Consider the following 22,102-nt stretch of genomic DNA (forward strand, 5'->3'; position numbering starts at 1 on the left):
AGGTTCACCTATAGGGCTGATGGGGGTTCTCGTCCCCACAGGCAGGTTTCGCCAGCATCGGTAACAGACTTATTATCCACATACCTAGATATAAGATTGAGAAAAGTGGTGTGGTTTTGTCCTTTCTATAAGCATTTCCAAATTTTTGACATTTAATTTGGTTTGTGGTTTTATTCCCCGAGGGAGATAAGAAACTTCGGGGTGGCCCTGAGGTTATCGGGTTTGGGAGTTGTGAGTCAAGGGGCCTCGTGTGCCATTTCTGGAGGTGGTTCATCAACCTCAATCCCCACAGCAGTACGCCTCTGCCTTCTCCTCCGCCTACTCTGTTGCTTAGAGCAGCGAGGTGTATCATCTTCTCGGCAGCAGTCGTATTTTTCAGGGGAACCTCCTTTGTCATATTTAGTCAACCTTGACTTATAGCTCTCTCAGCTCTTATCTTTCACCTCCCAAACTCCACACCTCACTCTGGCCACGGTCCGTCTGCAGGTTACATGCACGATTTCGGCCTTTGTTGGACAGGGCTCATTTGTATGGAAACAACACCTCTCGGGGTTTATGCCTTTGGCAAAGATATCCCACCACTTTTCTCTACAGAGTTTACACCTGTAACATACAAAAGGATAACATATACAGTTAGGATCTTTACAAAAGATAGTCTCACTCACTCATCCGCTTTTCTTCGGAACTTAATTTTCAAGCTATCAGGGTCTCTGGTCGCCTCCCAGTGAGAACTCTGAATTGGTTCTTTGATTCTGCTTGCATGAGACCACCCTCTTTCGGCAGTCCGGACTGCAGTATCTGTAGTAAACAAAACAAGAAAGGGCCCCTCCCACCTGGGAGTGAGAGAGGATTCTTTCCAGGCTCTGATTAATACCATATCACCTGGTTTCACCGAATGTATAGATATATCTAGGGGTGGCCTCTGTACCACCATTCCCTTCTTTCCTAAATATTTCACCTCCTCTTCCACAAACTGTAGTTTCGACCGTGATACTTTGAGGCCTTGAAGGCTCAAGGAATTTAACAACCATATGCTTTCTTTTCTGACTGCCTCCTGATTTTCTCCTGCCAACAATAAGTCATCCACATACTGTACTAACACGACCCCATCTTGTAGCCGGTATTCCCGTAGAATCCGTTCTAGGGCTTGTCTAAATAAGTTTGGGGATTCCGTAAACCCTTGGGGGAGTACAGTCCACCTTAACTGCTGTCTCCTATGAGTGTCTGGGTCTTTCCACTCAAAGGCAAAATAATCTCTACATTCCTCCTTTAGAGGGCATGACCAGAATGCATCCTTAAGATCTATTACACTCTACCATTGGTTCTCGGGCCCCAATTGACTCAACAGGGTGTGTGGGTTTGCCATTACTGGGAACCGGTTGACAGTCCGTTTATTGATTTCCCTTAAGTCATGCACCAACCGATAGCTACCATCGGATTTTTTTACTGGTAAAATCGGGGTATTGTAAGGGGACATGCAGGGTTCGAGTAATCCCTTTCCCAATAGTCTCTCGATCTCAGGTTTTAGTCCCTTTCTCCCCTCATTAGAAAGGGGATATTGTTTAATTCTCACTGGAATCTTGGGGTTCTTCATAACCACTTCAAACGGTTCAATATCCAGTTTTCCAACTGTTTTGGGAGTATACCACACTTAGGGGTTAATTTGCTTCTCGTCCACCTTTGTAAGGGGACGAAGCCTGATTTTTAACTCTTCCTTTTCCACGTCCACCCAAATCCCCATTTCTACGATTAAATCCCTACCTAATAGGTTATATTCCACTTCAGGTACTAACAACAGCGTCCCAGTTCCGTACCTGCAACTTGATTCCACCGCCACATCTTTTATAACGGGGACCTTAAAAGGTTCCCCTTTTGCTCCAATTACATTAACTTTATCTCCAGAGATTTTACATCCCGGAGGTAATGATTGTACAGTAGACCTTTCGGCTCCAGTATCCACAAGAAAGGTCACCTCCTGGTGCTGAGGACCCACTTTTAAAGTTATCAAGGGCTCTTTCTTTACCAGGGGTCCTCAGCACATAGAGCCCCTGACCCCGCTAATCCTCCCGGAACGCTTTTTCATCTTGAATCCTTTTTCTACATTCTTTCTTCATGTGTCCCTTTTTCCCGTAATAGAAACATTCTACAGCTTTATCTCCTCTCCTCTCGATTCTTTCCTTATCTCCCCCTCCAGACCTACCGGGTCTCCTTATCACACCCTTCTGTCCTTCTCTTACCGCTGCAACCAGCAGCCTAGTCTGCCGCTTTTCAGTTTCCTCTTCTCGCCTTACATACACCTTCTGAGTCTAAGTAATTCATCCAACCCCCGCTCCTGCCAGTCCTCAATCTTTTCCAATTTCTTCCTAATATCTCCCCAAGATTTTGCCACAAACTGAGTTTTCAGCAATGCCTGTCCCACAGGGGTAGCAGGGTCCACCCCAGAGTATAACTGGAAACTTTTTCTTAGCCTTTCAAGCCATTCTGTCGGGGTTTCATCTTTCTTCTGTTGTTCACTAAAGGCTTTATTAATATTCTGACCTCGGGGAACAGATTCTCGTATCCCCTGAATTATAGTTGTTCTCAGATCCGACATATTATTCCTATGAGCCGGATCCTGGTTATTTCAGTCTGGCCGATTTAAAGGCCACTTCTGATCCACAGCCGGGCCAGCTTGATGTTGCTGATCCCACACTCTCATTCCAGCCCTTCTAATCATGTCCCTCTCTTCCACGGTAAATAGTATGCCCAGGATAGACTGTAATTCATCCCACGTGTACAAATTCGGTCCCAAGAATTGATCCAGCCTCTCGGCTACCCCCAGGGGATCATCTAACAAACTCCCCATTTCCTTCTTAAATTCCCTTACATCCCCCGTATTAAGGGGAACTGCCACATACCCCGTTCCCGGTCCCCCCCGTCCATCCCCACCAGGCACTAACATTTCCCGAAGAGGAAACAATCTCTCCTCTCCTCGCCTTATTCTATTACGTGCAGACCTTCGGGGAGGGGGTGCCGGGGTCGGGGAATCAGGTTCCGAATCTGACCCCTCCTGGGCCTGGGCTATTTCCTGGCCTTGGGGTGGGTCCTGAGGCGGAGGGGCCTGAGGGGCATAGGGAGGGGGCCAAAGGGGGTCCTCATCATCTTTTTGAGGTTTTTCCGGTCTTTTTTTTCCCTTAAGGCAAAGAGGAATGACGGTTCCCAGGATTGGGGGATCCATAAGGCAGCATATTCGCTCTCCTCTGGGCCGGCTGGTGGTCTCCTATTGTTTACCCATATATTTAATTGTTGACACACCCAATCCTCAGAGGACCCGAACACAGGCCAGAGTACATGAGGATTGTTGAGGGGTTTCCCACCCCAAATCTCAATACAATAATTAATCATCTTTTCCTTAGACTTATCCTTTCTCCTTGGGGAACTGTTCCAATATCTTATCATCAGGTCTAGGGGACTATCTGGGGGTATATCTGGTCTTCCCCGTCCCCATGGGTCCAGAGGGCTTGCTTTTCCTCTGCCCCATCTTCCGAGGTGCCTTTATCCACACGCACACACTTCCCCTCGGTCGTGACTCACTCCCTCACGGGCTACGAGAACTGCACTACTGGAGGGTCCGCAGTCGCGTGATCTCAGAGAGACCTCTCACACAGTCGCACCTCGGGATAACCACCCCAACCAAATGGCTCACAGTTTATATACTCACCCGCTCCTGGGGTCTTCGTTTGGTCTTCGTGCACAAAATTTAAGGGGTCCTGCAGGTTCTTTTGCTCAATTATCGTAATTTAAAGGGGGTTCGTGGGTCCAGGGTATGGTGGCGGCACCTCCTCAAGACGGGGCTATCCGGGGATAGGGCGCCTCCCCGCTTGCGAGGGTCCGCACCAAAGAACCTGGATCCGAGTCACGGCACCAAGTTTGTTATAGACGCTCGTGACAAATTGGAGGAGCCAATTTGTATTAAATGACAAGATCGAATTTATTAGCAAGCGATAAGAGAGCAAAACAGCGCTGGGCGGCCGGGGAGACAGTGCTCCGCCAAAGGCTCACGCCGAAAATGGGGAAGAGTCCCTTTATTTATACAGTTTCTAGTTTCTGTCTACGTGACGGCTCGTATCTTCTGCATTGCGTGTGCGTTTGCGCCGTCATTTGTTTGTTAGGTGGAACCTCTTTCGTTAATCATCGGTACTTAACTGGATACTGTGGTTTTAGATAAGCGAGGAATGTCTCTACCCCCACATGCGATTTCATGAACAAAGTTAACCAGTTCATTACAAGGGGGACCCCCCCCCCCCCGGTGCCTCCCGCCTGGGGCCTGCGGGCACACGTGCCATGAGCTTGTCAGGGCTCAGCCCCTCCTCAGCCTGGCCCTGACCGGGGACCCCAGCACCCTATTGTAATGAACTGGTTAACTTTGTTCATGAAATCGCATGTGGGGGTAGAGACATTCCTCGCTTATCTAAAACCACAGTATCCAGTTAAGTACCGATGATTAACGAAAGAGGTTCCACCTAACAAACAAATGACGGCGCAAACGCACACACAATGCAGAAGATACCAGCCGAAGATACGAGCCGTCACGTAGACAGAAACTAGAAACTGTATAAATAAAGGGACTCTTCCCCATTTTCGGCGTGAGCCTTTGGCGGAGCACTGTCTCCCCGGCCGCCCAGCGCTGTTTTGCTCTCTTATCGCTTGCTAATAAATTCGATCTTGTCATTTAATACAAATTGGCTCCTCCAATTTGTCACGAGCGTCTATAACACTATCAGGGTCTCAACACCCTCATTGGGGTCCTGGGGTGCTAATTGGGGTGCCATGGCCCTAATTGGAGTCCCAGCACCCTCATAGGGGTCCTGGGGCACTAATTGGTGTCCCATGGTGCTAATGGGGGTCCCATTGCCCTAATCAGGGTCCCCAAGGCCCCAGCTGGGGTCCCACAGCCTTGCTAGGTCCTGCACTGGGACCCCCGCCCCCCCCAACCCCCCCCACTCACCTGCCTCCGTCCACATCAGGAGCAGCAGCGGCAGCAGCAGCAGCAGCTGCCGCCGCCGCCGCCTCCGGGACACGGCAGGGCCGGGGGAGCACAGACACCGACACTGGGATGTACTGGGAGAACGATGCACCGGCACTGGGATGTACCAGGAGCAGCACCAGGATGCACCGGGACACACCAGGCTCCACTCGCTGTTTTTATGGGCTCCACGGGCCTGTCCAATGTGGGGGGAGGTTTCGGTTTCCCTTGTGCCAGGGGGGCTGGGGGGGGGGAGAACTGGGGGCTGCGCACCCCTGCACATGTGTGCAATAGGCCACATACGCCTGCATGTGTGTGCGATGGGCCACAGACCCTTGCATGCCTGTGCAATGGGGCCGTGCACCCCCAATCCGCGTGTGCAACGGGCCATGCACCCCTGCACGTGTTGCACACCCACCTGCATGGCCCATGGGCTTGTGCAAGGGGCCATGCGGGCCAACGCATCCCCACACCACGTGGCGTCAGCACCGGCCCGGACACATCCCCCTCCCATTGGAGGGGGGGGCCCCGCACGCAGCCCCCACCCTGGCACCGCTGCCCTTCTTATCCCCTTCATTAGGGCTGTTAAACCAGGCTTAACCCTCTTCCCCGGCCCCCCTGCCCTGGCTCAACCCAGATTAGGCTCCATCTGCCTGGCCGGCACCCGCAGACCTGCTGGCAGGGCCTGGGTTAACCCCGGGGAGGGGGGCAGGACCCCCACCTGCACAGCCCCCCACCCCCAGTGCACAGACCCCCATGTGCAGGGACCCCCCCACGCCAGCAAAGCCTGGGGAACCCTCAGGGATCCCCACCTGCACAGAACCCCCCAACCCCAGGTGCACGGACCCACATGTGCATGGACCCCTCAATGTACATGGACCCCCCCCCCCCAGCCACGCCTGGGGGACCCCCATGTGCACAGACAACCCCCCCCAGGGCACCCGCATGTGCAGGGACCCCTCCAACCAAGCCGGGGCACCCCCAGGGATCCCCATCTGCACAGACCCTCCCAGGGTACTCCCAGGGACCCCCATGTGTACAGACCCCCCCCCCAGCAAAACCAGGGTCCCCCAGTGCCTGTCCCCCATGGGCGCAGCCCCCAGGCCTGGCATCCCCTCGTGCCCCACTCTGGGCCCCACGTGGCTGCTTGCATCACCGGATTAGCACCTAATGGATTTACGACAGCATTTAGGGGTTAAAGGGAAATGTGGGGGGGGGGGTCCTCCTTTTTCCAAAGCCCAGGTGTCCCCCGGGGCTGGGACCCTTGTGCAAAGGGCACACATGGGGTGCACAGGGGGTCTATGGGGGTGCACAGGGATCTATGAGGGTGCAGAGGGGTACTTGGGGGTCTATGGGGCTGCAGAAGGGTGCCAAGAGGTGCATAGGGGTGCACAGGGTTCTGTGGGGGTTGCACGGGGGAGTCTCTGGGGGTGCAGGGACACTTGAAGCGGGCAGCGGCCACCCCACAGGCAGCTGTCACCCACCATCGCCTGACCAATTTGTCACCCAGCCCCTAATCCCTCTAATTCACCCCCAGCCAGAGCCGCCTCATTTGCTAAACTAGATCAGTAAAAATAACCTGGCAGGGTGGGGGGGTGAGTTAAACGGGGGCCAGGACCCCCCCGCAGGGCCAGACGCCTGGGTCCCCCCTGCCACTGGGTGCCGGGGGGGGGTCCGGATGCCTGGGTCCCTTCTGGGCAGGAGGTTTGGGTCTCTCGCCCCCAGGATGGGGTGACACTGGGGTCCCCCCCAGCCCAGCTTGCTACCTGCTCCACGCAGCCCTTTGTTAGCAGCCCCTCATTAGCTGCTGCCATTACTGAGAGAGGCAGAGGGCACGCCACCTCCTTCTTTTCCACTTTTTTTATTATAATTTCATTTTTTGAAGCCTTTTCCTTCTTCTGTGCACTTGCCAGCCCCACACTGAGCTGCACGGGGTGATGGGGGGGAAGATGAAGCTACAGGGGGGACAGGGGTTGGGGTGTAGCAGGGGACAGGGACACTCCCAGCACCAGCTGGAATGGGGTCCCACCCCGCTGCACGTCCCACGGGGATGTTCCATGGCACAGGGATGCTCCGTGCCATGGGAATAGTCCCTGCTGCTGCAGGGATCCTCCATGGTGCAGGGATGCCCTGTGCCATGAGTATGCTCCATCCCGCAGGGATGCACCGTGCTGCCGGGACAGTCCATGGTGCAGGGATGCTCCGTCCCGCTGGGACGTCCCGTGCCGCAGAGATGCCCTGTGCCATGGGGATGCCACGTGCAGGGATGCCCTATGCTGCAGGAATAGTCCATGGTGCAGGGATGCTCTGTGCCATGGGGTGCCTCATGCCATGATGCTCCATGCCAGGATGCTCCGTGCTGTGGGAATAGTCCATGGTGCAGGGCTGCTCCATGCCATGCAGATGCCCTGCGCTGCGAGGCTGTCCATGCTGCAGGGATACCCTGTGCCGTGGGGATGGTTCATGCTAGGGGGCTGTGCCGTGTTGCAAGGATGCTCTGTGCCATGGGGATAACCCATGCTGTGGGGGTGCCATGGGGCTGGTCCATGCCATGGGGATGCTCCGTGTAGGGATGCTCCGTGCCACGCAGATGCCCCGTGGAGCAGGAGCGCGTGGCGTGGCGTGGGCTGCCGCCAAGCCTGTGCCGGCCGGGGGGTCTTGAGCGCCGTCGGTGGGGCTAGAGCCGGTTCCCCCTCACAAGACCTGGAACTTCCAGGAGCTCTGGTCCTTGTAGTCCAGGCAGTCGGCAGCGTTGAAGTTGAGCTTCCAGGAGGTCGCCTGGTCCTTGTAATCCAGGCAGTCGACGGGGCCGAAGCCCAGCCCAGTGGTGCCATAGCCTTGCCCCGCCAAGCCGGCAGGCGAGGGGGCCAGGTGGGCGCCCATGGCGGGGGTGGCCAAGGGGCTGAGGGCCGCCCCAGGGGCCCCCAGCTGTGGGTGCATGGGCGAGAGGTAGGAGCTGCAGTCCAGGCCCCCAAAATAGGCAGCTGAGCCGGCATAACCTTGACCATAGCCGGCGGCTTGGCTGTAGGTGCTGGGGAAAGGCGCTGAGCGCAGCAAACCCGGGGCGGCCGAGGAAGCCAATGGGTCAGGGACGGGCGAAATGGACGCCGGGCTCCAAATGGAGATGGTGGCACCGGCGGCGGAGCTGGGGGTGCCGGCGGGAGCAGTGGGTGGGGGGCTGTAGGGGCCGGCTGCCCCTGCCTTGGTGCCTGCCTCCCAGGCTGGGGAGCTCTTCTTTTTGGTGGGGCGAGCTTTGGCCTGGCCGCTGCTCTGCTGCTGCTGCTGCCGGCACTTGGCCCGGCGGTTCTTGAACCAGACCTGCGGGCACAGGGAAACTGAGGCGCGGGCCGTGCGTGCATGCAACAAGCTGCATCCCCCAGACATGCATACGTGCATCGGATCACGTTCCTCTGCATGCACACGTGTGTGTGTGTGCACCAGGGACGTGCATGCACCAAACTGCACCCCCTGGACACGCGTATGTGTGTGCCTGCATTGAATTGCATCCCTGTGCCTGCACACACACGTGTGAGCACAGAGCTGCGCACCCTGGGCATGCAGGTGCGTGCACTGCACCTCGCATGCTCCCGAGCGCCCGCATCCATGTGCACACCCTTGCACGTGTGTGCTGGTGCATCCAGCCCTGCTGTCCCTGCCCCTGCGCATGAGGCCATGTGTGACCCCTGCTCGCGCACATGGGGCTGTGCACAACCATCCCCATGCATGTGGAGCCATGCATGTCCCCTGCTCGTGCCCACGAGGCCATGCATGATCCTCCCTGTGCACACGAGGCCATGCACGTCCCCTGCGTATGCCAGTGGGGCCAGTGCTCACCTGGACACGGGATTCGGGCAGGTTGATCTTCAGGGCCACCTCCTCGCGCATGAAGATGTCGGGGTAGCGGGTCTTGGCGAAGAGAGCCTCCAGGATGTCCAGCTGCGCCCGTGTGAAGGTGGTGCGCTCCCGGCGCTGCTTCCGTGGCGTGGCTGCAGCAACAGGGAGGGTGGGAGGGGTCAGAGTGGCCCCCGCATGCCCTGGCTTCACCGGAGCCCCCCCAAGATGGGGATGGGACCCAGGGAGCAGGCAGGATCGGGGGTGTGAGGGGAATCTTGCACTGTGGAAGCCGGGATGGGAGTGTGTGTGAAATCTCCGTGCAAACCCCCTGTGCAACCCACGCAAGCCCCCCTCCGTGCATCCCACCCTCGTGCACATCCCCCCCCAGGAAAACGCCAGCTTGTCCCGGTGCCGCGGCTCACCGGGGTACCCCACGGCGGAGTGCAGCAGGTCCATGCCAGGCCCAGCCAGGCTCAGCCCGTTGACAGCGTAGTGGGGCTGCTTGATGTAGGACATCATGCTCCAGGCGAGACCCTCTGTGCCGGGCCCCGGCGCTGCCGAGGTGGGCTGGGCGCCGGCTGCAAGGGACACATGGTGGGGGGGTCACGCCCGGCATGGTGGAGCATGGCACCATGTGGTGTGGCACCGTGCAGCACAGCATGGTGCAGTATGGCACACACCGTGGCACAGCACAGCCTGGCATAGCATGGCATGGTGCAGCATGGCATCGTGTGGCACAGCATGGTGCAGCATGGCTCGGTACAGCCCGGCACACCATGACATGGCACACCACGGCACACCATGGCCCAGCATGGCACAACATGGCACTGTGCAGGACGGCCCGGCACAGCATGGCACAGTGCAGCACAATGTGGTGCAATGTGGCATGGCACGGTGTGGCATGGCACAACACACCACAGCACAGTGTGGTACAGGGGGTGCCCAGCAGGGACAGGTGCCCCAGGGCAGGTGCAGGATCCATCCCGGCCCCCCCCAGTCCTACCTGTGTGCCCCACGATCCCCCAGGCTCCAGGTGGGATGTGCACGGGCTGCGCTGCAGGGACAGAGGGACGCGGTTGGCACTGGGGGGGGGACAGCACAGGGACATCCTCGGGGATGGGGACCCTCGTCCGGTCCCCAATTGAGAGCACCAGCCAGGACATCACCCCCCCCGTCTCCGAGCCAGGGGGAGAGGCCACTCCGGTCACCCTGTCCCCGAAGCGGTGGCTTGTCCCCACAATGGGGGAGGACACCCTGGAGCAGGTCACCCTGTCCCCAAACTGGGGACAAAACCTGTCCCCAGTATGGGGACCCGATCTCTGCACTGGGGACAGAGCCAGCACCTTGTCCCCAAGGTGGGGTGGCCACCCCAGGGCCGATCACTCCATCCCCCAGCTGGGGACAGAGCCAGTGGCTTGTCCCCGAGCCAAGGAAGGTCACTCCCAGCATCCAGATCCTATCTCCAAGGCAGGGGACGGAGCCAGCGGCTTGTCCCCAAGCCAGGGGACGTCACCCTGGGGCCAGGAACCCTGTCCCTGAGCCAAGGACAGTGTTGGTGGCTTGTCCTTGAGCCAAGGGAGGCCACCCCGAAGCTGGCTGCCATCCCCCAGCCGAGGGATAGAGCCGGTGCCTTGTCCCCAAGCCAGGGGACATCCCCCCCAGGGCTGGTGACCATGTCCCCAAGCTGGGGACAGATGTGGTGGCTTCTCCACGATCCAAGGGATGTCACCCCAGAGCTGGTGACCATCTCCCTCAGTCGAGGACGGAAGTGGTGGCCCATCCCCAAGCCAGGGGACATCACCCCGGGTTGCCTGAGCTGGGGATGGAGCTGGTGGCTTGTCCCCCACCCCAAATGTCCCCGGTCCCACTCAGGGACACCCCGAGATGTCCCCCCACCCCACGGGCCGGCACCTACCTGCGATGGTGATGGTGGTGGTTGCAGCAGGGAAGGCATCCCCGCGGCGGGGGGAGATTTAAGTAGGGCCCAGCGTGATGTCACACGCCACCACGCTGCCACTAATCCCTGGGGGGTGACATTGGCCCCTGTTAATCCACCGCTGCCGGCAATTAACGCTCATCCCCCGGGACGGCGGGGGGGGGGTAGGGTGAGGGTGTCCTGCTGCCATCCCCCAACTCCTTGCGTGGGGGGGGGGGTTGGGGACCCAGGCGGGGACCCCCACCCCGTTAACGGGGGGGGATAATGAGCTGCTTTTAATTAACGACCCGATGGGGATGGGAGTGGTTATCATCATTTCCCCCCCCCATCAAACCCCCCGTTAATAACGAACCTCATCACCCCTAATTATGCCCTGGGTGGTGATTGAGGCTGGGTAATTTGGTGGTGCCAACTCGTTAAGGCAAACGAAGGCACTCATTGCAAAGCTTGGAGGGGGGGGTCAGGGCCCCTCCCTGGGGTCACTTTGGGGGTCTGGGGGGGGCTGCAGGGGGAGGGCTTGGCCGGATGCTTGGGTCCTTGTCCCGGGGAGGGGGACGCAGGGTCCCGGACACCTGGGTCCCTCTGGGGGTGGGACAGAACGTCCCCCCCCTTCTCCGTGGGGCCCGGAGCTAATCCCAGGGACAGCTGCCACATCTGAGCCCCGGGGACAGGGACACGTGGGGACGGACAGCAGGGTGCTGGGGACACGGGGACCCCCAACTGGGATGCAGCATTTGGGGGGTGGGGAGGGGGGCTGGCATTGGAGGGGGGGCTGGGAGGAGGAGGGGGGACCAGGAAAACCCCCCCAGTGCAGCCCCCCCAAACTCAGCCTGGCCCCACAGCCCCCCAGCTCAGCAGGGCCCCTCCAAATCCTGCAGGGCCTCCCCCCCACCCCCCAATCCCGGTGGGGCCCCCTCACATCCCAGCAGGGCCCCCCCCAGCCACTGAGCAGCTAGGAGGAGAGTGTTGAAATCGGGATGATTAGTTTGTTTTTCAGACGTGGGGATTTGGGGCTGATTAACCCTAATCTCCGTGCTGGGGGGGGGGGGGTCAGGGCCAGGGGGCAGCACAGATGCAGCCAGCAGCTCACCCAGGGGCTGCCCCAGCTCCCCAAAAACAACCCACGGCAATGGGGAGGGGCACAGCCTTGCCCCAGGGAGGGGGTCCCAGCCCTGGGGCTGTTCCCAAATCGTTAAGATTTTAATCCTGGGGTGAGGCCAAACCCCGAACCCCTAATTAAACCCTAACAAATTGGGGGGGCAGGGAAAGTGGCCCCAAAATGCAGCTGCTTGTTACCCTCGTTACCGGTAATTGGCTTTTTCGGGGTCCCTAACACCCCTCCCAGCCCAGCGGGGCCACAGGGGCATGGGGGGGCAGTGCTCTGATTCCCCTGTTTCTGGAGAAAAATGCAATGGGCGAACACATTTATACACTTATTTTTATATCTATATAAAATTATATGTTTATATTAAAATTGTATCTATATGTAAAAATCCTATCTATACTTATGGAAAATTATATCTATATTTATGTAAAAATATGTGTATTTTATATCTATATATGAGTAACCTATATTTCTATAAAATATATCTATATAACACCATATATTTATAAATATGTATCTATATCTATATTAAAAAAACCTATATCTGTATAAAAAAAAATATATTTTATATCTCTATAAAAGCGCCCCGCCCAGCGCCAGTTTTTGAGGAGCAACGCCCCAATATCTCTATTTTTCAAGAGAATCTCTGGCTGTGCCTCACTGGGGTTTTTGGGGAGGGCTGAGCCCCCCCTACCCCATTTTGGGGGGGTAGGGCACCCCATCCTCAGGTGCCCGCCCCGCCCCCTGGCCCCCTAATCCCGATTAGGGTGGCTCAGGGTGGGGGAGCTGCTGCCCCAGCTCTAAATTTAACACCAGGGTATCAGGAGCAATCACGTCAGCGCCCCGGGGTAATCCGGCCCTGTGCTCCCCCCCCTCGAATCTCCCCAAAAAGGGAAAGGGAGAGGGGAACCCCCCCACTCCGGACCCCAAATTAAGGCCCCCTGCACCCCAGAGTCACCCTCCAAACCGCAAGTTTTGGGGCACGGGTGGGGAATTTATTTATAATAAAGAAGGTGGCGGAGATGGGCAGGGCTGGGATTAATTAGAAAGGAAACAAGGAGGATACAGTGAACATTGATGGGTTTTCTTTATTCCGTTGTCACCGCGGGGCAGAGAAACACGGATGGTACAAAGCTCGAACGCACGAAGGGGAAACAAGGCAGGGGAGACCACAGCTCCCCCCCCTCCACTGGGGGCAGAGGGGAAAGGAACAGGAATTGGAGCCGTCCCCGCCTGGGGGCTTTGAGAAGCTGAAGCCCCAAAGCTCCTCTTTCCACCCCCAAAAATATACCAGGTTTGTGTAGAAAACCAGGGATTTCAAAAACTGTCCCCACCCCCCACCCCACTATATATTTTTTTGCAGCTCAGAGAGAGAAAAGAAAAAAAAAAAGTGTACAAAAAGGGGAAAAACAAATCCAAAAAGTCTCATAAACCCCTCGGAAGTCATGTGTTGGTTTTTGCCTGTATGTTGTGAACAGAGTCAACTCTCGCGACGTGTCCCAGCTGCTATGCACGGGAGCAGGAGAAACACCCCCTCCACCCCCCCAAAACGCCCCCCGCACCCTACCCCCTGCCTCCATCCCACCCCAAATCTCTCCTACCACCCGGCACTGGCTGCCCTAAGCCCGCTCGCCGCGGATGCGACGCGCCAGCTGGATGTCCTTGGGCATGATGGTGACCCTTTTGGCGTGGATGGCGCAGAGGTTGGTGTCCTCGAAGAGGCCCACGAGGTACGCTTCACTGGCTTCCTGCCGGGAGAGAACCGCAGCCTCAAGGAGGGGGGGACTTACAGGGGGTTTAACTCGAGGGGGAACATTTTGAGGAGACTTAACGTGGCCCTGATACTCCTCCACCCCCTCGGGTATTGTGGGACAGGGGGGTCTCACCTGCAGCGCCCCGATGGCAGCGCTCTGGAAACGCAGGTCGGTCTTGAAGTCCTGCGCGATCTCCCGTACCAGGCGTTGGAAGGGTAGCTTGCGGATCAGCAGCTCCGTGGATTTCTGGTATCGCCGGATCTCCCGTAAAGCCACCGTGCCAGGCCTGCAAGGGATTTCAGCAGTTAACATGATCAAAATCCCTCTTATCTGTAACACTGCACCCTTTCTGCGTCGAGTCACCTGTGCAGCCGGGGCAGGGCCTGTGGCTGTGGGCAGGGGACCCCGAGCCCCCCCGGCCCAGGGTCTGCCATTACCCCTGCCCACCGGGGGTGACATCGACCCCGGTACCTGTAGCGATGGGGCTTCTTCACACCCCCCGTGGAAGGTGCGCTCTTCCTGGCGGCTTTGGTGGCCAACTGCTTCCGTGGCGCCTTCCCACCAGTGGATTTCCGAGCCGTCTGCTTGGTACGGGCCATACCGGACGGTCAGAGTCTGTCGAGGGGGAGAAGGCCGGAGTCGGCTCCAGGGCCGGGGAGTGAAGGGCGAGACCGACCGTTCAGCGGCCGAGGGGTGGCCAGCTGCCCATGTCGGACCTCAGCCTCCTTCAGTGGGGGGGTGAGGGGGCTACCCCCTCGACCTCGGGGTTGAGGTGGGCACCGGGCTGAGGGAGAGGCACCAGGCCAGCGGATCCGCCGCCGGGCCGAGCCCCGGCGAGCCCCCATGGCCTCACCGCGCCGCGCTAGGGGAGAAACCCCCCCTCCCAGTCCCCTCAGGGCCCTCGGACTACAACTCCTAGAAGCCTTCGCGCCGCGTCACGTGCCCCTCCCTCCACACCGCCCAACTGATTGGCTGACGGCGCTCAGCCAACGAGCTCGCACGCTGCCAGCAGCGGGGAGGTACCGCCGAGTCTTCCCCCTAGACGGACGCGCCTCTCGACCTATCCTCTTCCCGGCATCTCAGCCAATCCGCGCCCCCGCCCTCCGCAGCCAACCAGCGGTCGGCGGCAGACGGAAGGCGGGACTAAGAGAGAAGCGTCTCCTCAGACGACCTCGGCACCAGCCCCCCCCCCCCATATCCGACCCCTCCGCTCTCCCTCCTCTCCCGGACCGCCGTTACCGGGCAGCAACCCCCGGCCCCGCACCGCCATTACCTGCGTGCCCGGCTGGCGGCGACGCTGGAACCGTTGAGGGGTTGGGGGGGGGGGGGGGGTGTCGCGGGGTAACGCTGTCGGTGCGCTCGCTCCCTTCCCGCCTTTCCCGGCAGAAAATGGCGGGCTCCCGGCGGAGGCTCTTTACCCGTCATGCACCGCGGCGGAGGTTGGGGGGGCGGGGGAGGGAGGTCGGCTGAGGTGAGGCGGGCCGGCGCCATCTTGTGACCCGCCGAGGGGCAGGGCCCGGCGCCGGGTTGGGGCGGCCTCTGAGCCTCGGGACCGGGTTTCCACCTCGGTACGAGCCCTCGGTTAAAGCCAGACCGATTTTCTGTACCCCCCCCCGCCCACCTTTCGCTACCCCGCCTTGAGTAGCCTCAGGAGGACAAGCGAGGGAGAGACTCATCACCCCCTCAGCCCAAGGGAGCGTCCGGCCTTTGGTTTTACCCCCTAAATACACCTTCAGGTAGCGCTTCGCCGTTTCACACAGGTCGCTTCAGCACTCGCAACACTTCACCATCACAAATGGCAGGAAGGAGAAGCTTTAATCCTAGTTTTAATCCACTCACCAGCACCAGTCGGACTCCTTTCGCTGGAGAGGAAGTCTCTCCTCATGCTCATCCGCGGCCACTCGGTACAGCCGAAGGTGTGAACTTAAAGCATCACTGTGGAGTGGGGGGTGATTCAAAGAATCTAACTCAATAGCTTGATTAACTATTAAGTAGGTATTCTTTATTGGCAGCGCTGGGTGCACGGGGGATCGCTCCACCTATCGTGCACACTGTTGGGCCTAATTGTGCAGGTTAGGTACATGTTCAACATACATGTTCACTAGATTTCCAAGAAATGTTATACATATTGATATAGAGAACGAACTGCTTATTGCTTAATGATTGTCTCTCTGTAACTTTACATACCAAGGACTGGTGTTTGTCAAGGATTAAGCCTGTCAGAGACTGGTACTTGGGAGCGATGAGCAAGAAGGAACCATGAGCGATCACAAAACTTAATTAAATGTTTGATGAATTTACGATCTTGTTGAGAAGGCACAAGCAGAGGCCTTGCTTGAATAGATAGGGCTGGAAAAGATAAGAACTCCTGCCTTCGTTCTCGTCCTTGTAGATAATTTAGCTTAAACTAGCCATATGGTTCTACACCACTAATGAAAACTTAGATAATAAGAGCACTAACAAGCACTGATGTATCAAAACATGTAAAGGACCATACTGCGCAGAATCACCTGAGGAGGGTCAAATAGCGGACAAGTGAGGAAGACTGTGGAAGACCACCAGAGACCTTCAATGCGCCTGCGTAAAGGACATTTGCATACACTAATAGTTTCCCGGAAAACTAATGAATATGTATAACATTTCTCGGAAATCTAGTGAATATGTATGTAGAACATGTACTTAACCTGCACAATTAGACCCGACGGTGTGCACGATAGGTGGAGCGATCCCCTGTGCATCCAGCGCTGCCAATAAAGAATACCTACTTAATAGTTAATCAAACTATTGTGTTAGTTTCTTTGAATCAATCTGGCGACCCAGGTGGGACCTGCTCTGCTTGGCTGCATGACCCGCTGAGAACGGGACTCCCTAGGGTACCCCCGGGATTTCCCGGAGGGGCGCCTCGCCTCAATTGGATCACTGCGGGAGCAGACAAGGACACAATCTAAAGGAGTAAAGGTATTCTTTATTCTTTTACGTTTATTTTATTTTTGGGACCAGTCATTTGTAAAGCTATCCATAAGTCATAAGACAAAAGTAAACTTATGCAGGATGGTCTATACCAGGTAGCTAGCACCCTTGGTATACATTTGGTGTGGTATATGTTTGGGTGTTTTTGTTTCGGTACACTCTGTATACTTTTATACACTTTGTGTGCTTTAGGTTTGGTACCCACTCATGTGCTTTTGTTTATGTTTTGAATTTGATTTTGACATTTTTGTTTACTGAATGTGGTAAACGGGTATTGGAACTGAATTATGGATATTGTTTGCGGATTTTGGTCTTTGGATTGCAAATTGAAATGACATAAGACAATTAAAACTGTGGATTGAATGTTTGAGTAAACAAACGAGACGCAGCTCAGCTGCGGAGCGTGTGTGGAGTTCTGATCCGCAGTTTCGTAACTCCGCAAGGGGTACGGCCGGAGACGAACTAAGTGTGACTCACTGATGATTTGGAACTTGAATTTATATGTTAGCATTGTAATTGTAAGTTTGAGTTTGATTATCTTAATCATTTTGTGGTGTTGGTGTAAGAAAGTCCCTGTATGGTGCATCATATAAATGTGGGTATTTGAATGGTGTCTTTTACATCCAGGAAATGAGTGTATGTCCTGGAATGCGTGTGGTGCAAACAGAGGTTGCAAATAGATTGTGGAGAGGATATTGAATGCCCTGGGTGTCGGGTTTGGACTCCCTGGGACAAGAGGGAATGGGCTACGTATACAGTTGAGATTGTTTGTGGTTGGAAAGGTAAAAATCTAAACGAGTAATGTGGGAGGTAAACAAAGTGGTGGAATATTGAAAAAGAGCCCCTTAGGCTGTATTTTGGATCACTGGAAGGAGATAGGGGGACCGCCAGGTGGAAGTGTGGATAAGAAAACTTTAATAAAATATTGCAATCAGTGGTGGCCTTTATATAAGTTAGACGGTGATGAAAAATGGCCCTTTAATGGGACATTGAATTATAACACTTTGTTACAATTGATGTTGGTTTTGAGACGAGAAGGAAAATGGGATGAGATGATGTACGCAGATATGTTTTTCACTTTAAGAAATCATTCAGAATGGCAGAATGAATGTGGCATTAATTTGGCCCCACAAGATCCTCTTGTGTTAGCAATGGAAAAGGAGCAGAAAAGGACTACAGGGAAGATGAAGAGATGTTGTTCGGCATGTAGTATAGGACAAAGATGTGTAAAATTAAAGGAAACTGAGGAAAGAATAGAAGATTTTGGTTTTTGACCACCCTTACTACCTCCAACACCCGTAGAAGGTAATTTTACTGATGATACGGGTGCGAAAGAACCTGATGAAGGTACGAGCACGAGAGATTTAGGTTTTACTCCTATTACAGCTCGCACCCGGAGTAAGGTCGGTCCAATAATCCAGGCTCCCTTAAGACAGGCAATAGGAGCTACCGGTCCTACGAGGATTAAAGTGCCATTTATGATGAATGATTTGGATTCATGGAGGGAAATGGTAAAAGGATATCGGGATGATCCTGAGGGAGTTGCTAAAAGATTTGAGTTAATCGTTAAAAATCAAGATCCAGATTGGAGAGATATCGATTTGATGTTAGATGCCTTAACTGAAACTGAAAAGCAATTAATAATAAAGACTGCTCGGACTCAGGTCCAAATTCAAATAACTGCTGGGGTTTTACCCGGTACGGTAGATAATCACGTACCGAGAACAGACCCCAATTGGGACCCTAATGATGACAGTGATTACTGATTGTTGAAAAAATATCAAGAATGGATAAAGATTGGTATCGAAAATGCGATACCGAAAGCAGTTAATTGGTCAAGTGTGTATGCAGTAAAACAAGGTCAGACTGAAACTCCCACAGAGTTTCTTGATCGGTTAAGAGCAGCTATGCGGAAATTTACTACCTTAGATCCCTTATCTGAAGTAGGAAAACAACAGTTAGTCTCTTTGTTTCTAGGACAATCTTCAGAAGATAGAAGGCGAAAGCTTCAGAAACTGAAAGAGCCTGAGATAAGGGACTTCTTAGAGAAATTGATAGAGGAAGCTTGGAGAACGTATCAGAACAGAGAGGGGGATGAGAGACGAAAATTGGGAAAAGCTATTGCTGCAGCTACTGTAGCTGCGCTGGGAAAGCAGGACAACTCCCTTCGTGGGAGGGGTCGGGGAACTGGAAGGAGGGGAGGCTCACGCCAGCCCCTAAGATCGGACCAATGTGCTTATTGTAAAGAAATAGGCCATTGGAAAGGACAATGTCCTAAGCTAAGTGGAGCACGAACTGTTGTAGCCGATGTTACCTCTGGTCAATGAGGGGGACCGGGGGAATCCACCCTAGCGGATCCACTGGTTAAAGTTAAGCTAGGGAAAATAGAACGAGAGGTGGATTTTCTTGTAGATACGGGAGCGTCCTATTCAGTGTTAAATCAAAGGTTGATACCAGAGGATGACGAGTTTGTGACTGTAGTGGGAGCTACTGGCCAGCAGAAAAAGGCTTATTTCCTAAAACCGCTTAAATATAAATTGGGTAAACAAATAGGAATACATAAATTTCTGCATTTGCCCGGATCTCCAAAATCCTTGTTAGGCCGCGATTTGCTAGAACAATTGGAAGCAGAAATTGTTTTTGAAAAAGGAAAAATGGAATTAAAAATCAAGGAAGACCAGCTAATTAACATTTTAAGCTTGGCATTAATACAAGCTGAACCAAAATTTGAAGTACCTCCAGAAATTGTTGATCAAGTATATCCTGGAGTCTGGGCCTCTGAGGTTCCAGGAAAAGCTAAAAATGCAGCCCCTATAGTAATTAAGCTGAAACCAGGAGAAGAACCTGTCAAAGTCAAGCAATATCCCCTGAAACTAGATGATAGGAAGGGGATCAAGGAAATAATTGACAAGTTTCTACAATATGGAATATTGATTGAGTGTGAATCAGAATATAATACACCCATACTACCAATCAAAAAGGCAGACGGGAAAAGTTATAGGTTGGTCCAAGATCTGAGAGCCATAAATAAGATTACTGAGGATATACATCCAGTAGTTGTGAATCCATATACTTTGTTAACAAAACTAAAAGGTAACCAAGTTTGGTTTACCGTGCTGGATTTGAAGGATGCCTTCTTCTGCCTGACCTTAGCCGCAGAAAGTCAGAATTTGTTTGCTTTTGAATGGGAGAATCCTGAGTCCGGAAGAAGAACTCAGCTAACATGGACAGTATTACCTCAAGGCTTTAAGAATAGCCCCACTATCTTTGGAAATCAATTGGCGAAAGAGCTTGAAACTTGGGCATCTCCAGATAATGAAGGAATCTTATTACAATATGTGGATGATCTCTTAATAGCTACTGAAACCAGGGAAAGCTGTATTCGATGGACTGTGAATCTTCTTAATTTTTTGGGTTTAAGTGGATATCGAGTCTCTCAACAGAAAGCCCAGCTGGTTCGACAGCGTGTGACCTACCTGGGACTTGAAATCTCGGGAGGACAACGGGAGCTCTGGACCGAGCGAAAAGAAGCCATTTGCCGAACCCCAGAGCCCCAAACAGTAAAAGAGCTGCGGACCTTTCTGGGAATGACAGGTTGGTGTCGCCTTTGGATATATAATTACGGATTATTGGTAAAGCCATTATATGAATTGATAAAGAGAGACCAGTCAAAAGTAACTTGGACTGGAGAAGCATGAAACGCATTTAGGCAGCTCAAACGAGAACTAATGAGAGCTCCTGCTCTGGGACTGCCAGATGTTTCAAAACCATTTTGGCTGTTTTCTCATAAGAGACAAGGAATAGCTTTGGGAGTACTAGCACAAAGACTTGGTCCCTATAAACGAGCAGTAGCTTATTTCTCCAAACAACTGGACAAGGTAAGCAAAGGATGGCCTGGCTGCCTTCGAGCTGTTGCAGCAGTTGTTATCAATATTCAAGAGGCCCGAAAGTTTACCATGGGACAGAAAATAACGGTGTTAGTCTCCCATGCAGTTTCAGCGGTTTTGGAACAAAAAGGAAGCCATTGGCTCTCACCCCAGAGATTCTTAAAGTACCAAGCAGTGTTAGTAGAACAAGATGATGTAGAAATTGTAGTTACTAACATTGTCAATCCAGCCTCTTTTCTTAGTGGAACTTTGGATGAACCAGTGACACATGACTGCATAGAAACAGTAGAAGCTATATATTCCAGTCGACCAGACCTCAAAGAAGAACCTCTGGAGGATGCTGAAAACTCCTGGTATACCGACGGGAGTAGTTTTATAAAACAGGGACAACGTAAAGCAGGATACGCAATCACAACCACCCAACAGGTAATTGAGTCTAAATCATTGCCTTCCGGAACTTCAGCCCAAAAGGCAGAGATAATTGCCCTTACCCGAGCATTGGAATTGGCAAAAGGGAAAAAGATAAACATTTGGACAGATTCTAAATATGCATTTGGAGTGGTTCACGCTCACGGTGCAATTTGGAAGGAACGAGGATTGCTAACTGCTCAAGGAAAGCAAATAAAACATGCAGAAGAAATCTTAAAACTGTTAGAAGCCGTGAAGCAACCAGAAAAGGTAGCTATCATGCATTGTCGAGGACACCAAAAAGGAAACACAGATTCAGAAATTGGAAATTGACTAGCAGATTATGAGGCTAGGCGAGTGGCGGAAGAAGTGGAAGCAGAGACATTATCCTTAATACCAGACGGTAAAATCCAAACTGTAAGTACAAATCAGAAACCAAATTATTCGAAGGAAGACCTAAAATTAATTGAAGATCTGGATGGTAAAGTAGAGTCAGATGGATGGGTTCATTTAGCAGATAATCGTATAGTAATACCATCCAATTTAATATGGGTGACAGTTTTAACTGAACATAATAAGACACATTGGGGAGCGGATGCCCTGTACAAAAGCTTAAATCAGAAATTAATAGGATGCAATCTGTATACAATGGTGAAACAAATATCTCAACAGTGTGAAATTTGTTTACGTAATAACCCTAATGTGGCAAATAAAGTAAAGTTGGGGATAATTGGCAAAGGAAATTATCCAGGACAACAGTGGCAAACTGATTTTTCGGAGCTCCCAAGAAAAGGGGGGTACCGATACTTGTTAGTCATGACTGACACATTTTCAGGCTGGCCAGAGGCTTTCCCCTGCTGAACAAACAAAGCAAGAGAAGTAACTAAGATATTGTTGAATTAAATCATTCCTCGTTTCGGAATTCCAGCAACAATATCTTCCAATTGAGGTTCTCATTTTTGTGCCATAGTACAGCAGGTGAGCCAAACTTTAAGGATAGACTGGCAGTTACATACCCCACATAGACCTCAAGCAAGTGGGAAAGTTGAAAAGATGAATCATTTAATTAAACAACAGATAGCAAAAATTGGTCAAGAGACTAATCTAACTTGGCCCCACTCTCTTCCCCTGGCATTGCTTAGAATGAGAGTGAGACCAAAAACAAAGGAAAATTTAAGTCCCTTTGAAATATCGTATGGGAGA

At 53.5% G+C, this 22,102-nt stretch overlaps 2 protein-coding genes and 1 long non-coding RNA gene across 4 annotated transcripts; 1 reads left to right on the top strand and 2 right to left on the bottom strand.

The window, feature by feature from the left end:
* Positions 1-6,759: 6,759 nt before the first annotated feature.
* Positions 6,760-10,782, bottom strand: LOC128138109 (homeobox protein otx5-like). Of its 2 annotated transcripts, none has more exons than XM_052779425.1 (4): positions 10,755-10,782; positions 9,262-9,417; positions 8,840-8,991; positions 6,760-8,323 (listed from the first exon to the last, which is right to left on the bottom strand). In XM_052779425.1, exons 2-4 carry the CDS (start codon positions 9,356-9,358, stop codon positions 7,700-7,702), a joined length of 873 nt encoding a protein of 290 aa, XP_052635385.1. In that variant the 5' UTR covers positions 9,359-9,417; positions 10,755-10,782; the 3' UTR covers positions 6,760-7,699. The 2 variants fall into 2 exon arrangements, with proteins under 2 accessions (XP_052635385.1, XP_052635384.1); XM_052779424.1 differs by lacking the exon at positions 10,755-10,782 and adding an exon at positions 9,843-9,911.
* Positions 10,783-13,442: 2,660 nt separating this feature from the next.
* Positions 13,443-15,028, bottom strand: LOC128138115 (histone H3.3A). Its single transcript, XM_052779431.1, has 4 exons — positions 14,908-15,028; positions 14,106-14,249; positions 13,767-13,920; positions 13,443-13,628 (listed from the first exon to the last, which is right to left on the bottom strand). The coding sequence occupies exons 2-4, from the start codon at positions 14,231-14,233 to the stop codon at positions 13,500-13,502; spliced, it is 411 nt and encodes a 136-aa protein (XP_052635391.1). The 5' UTR covers positions 14,234-14,249; positions 14,908-15,028; the 3' UTR covers positions 13,443-13,499.
* Positions 15,029-15,095: 67 nt separating this feature from the next.
* On the top strand, positions 15,096-15,702 carry LOC128138117 (uncharacterized). The gene is made up of 3 exons (XR_008233957.1): positions 15,096-15,202; positions 15,395-15,550; positions 15,630-15,702. It is a non-coding gene; the product is annotated as an uncharacterized LOC128138117 (long non-coding RNA).
* Positions 15,703-22,102: the final 6,400 nt, after the last annotated feature.

Source organism: Harpia harpyja (genome assembly GCF_026419915.1).
Source record: "Harpia harpyja isolate bHarHar1 chromosome W unlocalized genomic scaffold, bHarHar1 primary haplotype SUPER_W_unloc_1, whole genome shotgun sequence".
Lineage (NCBI taxonomy): Eukaryota > Metazoa > Chordata > Aves > Accipitriformes > Accipitridae > Harpia > Harpia harpyja.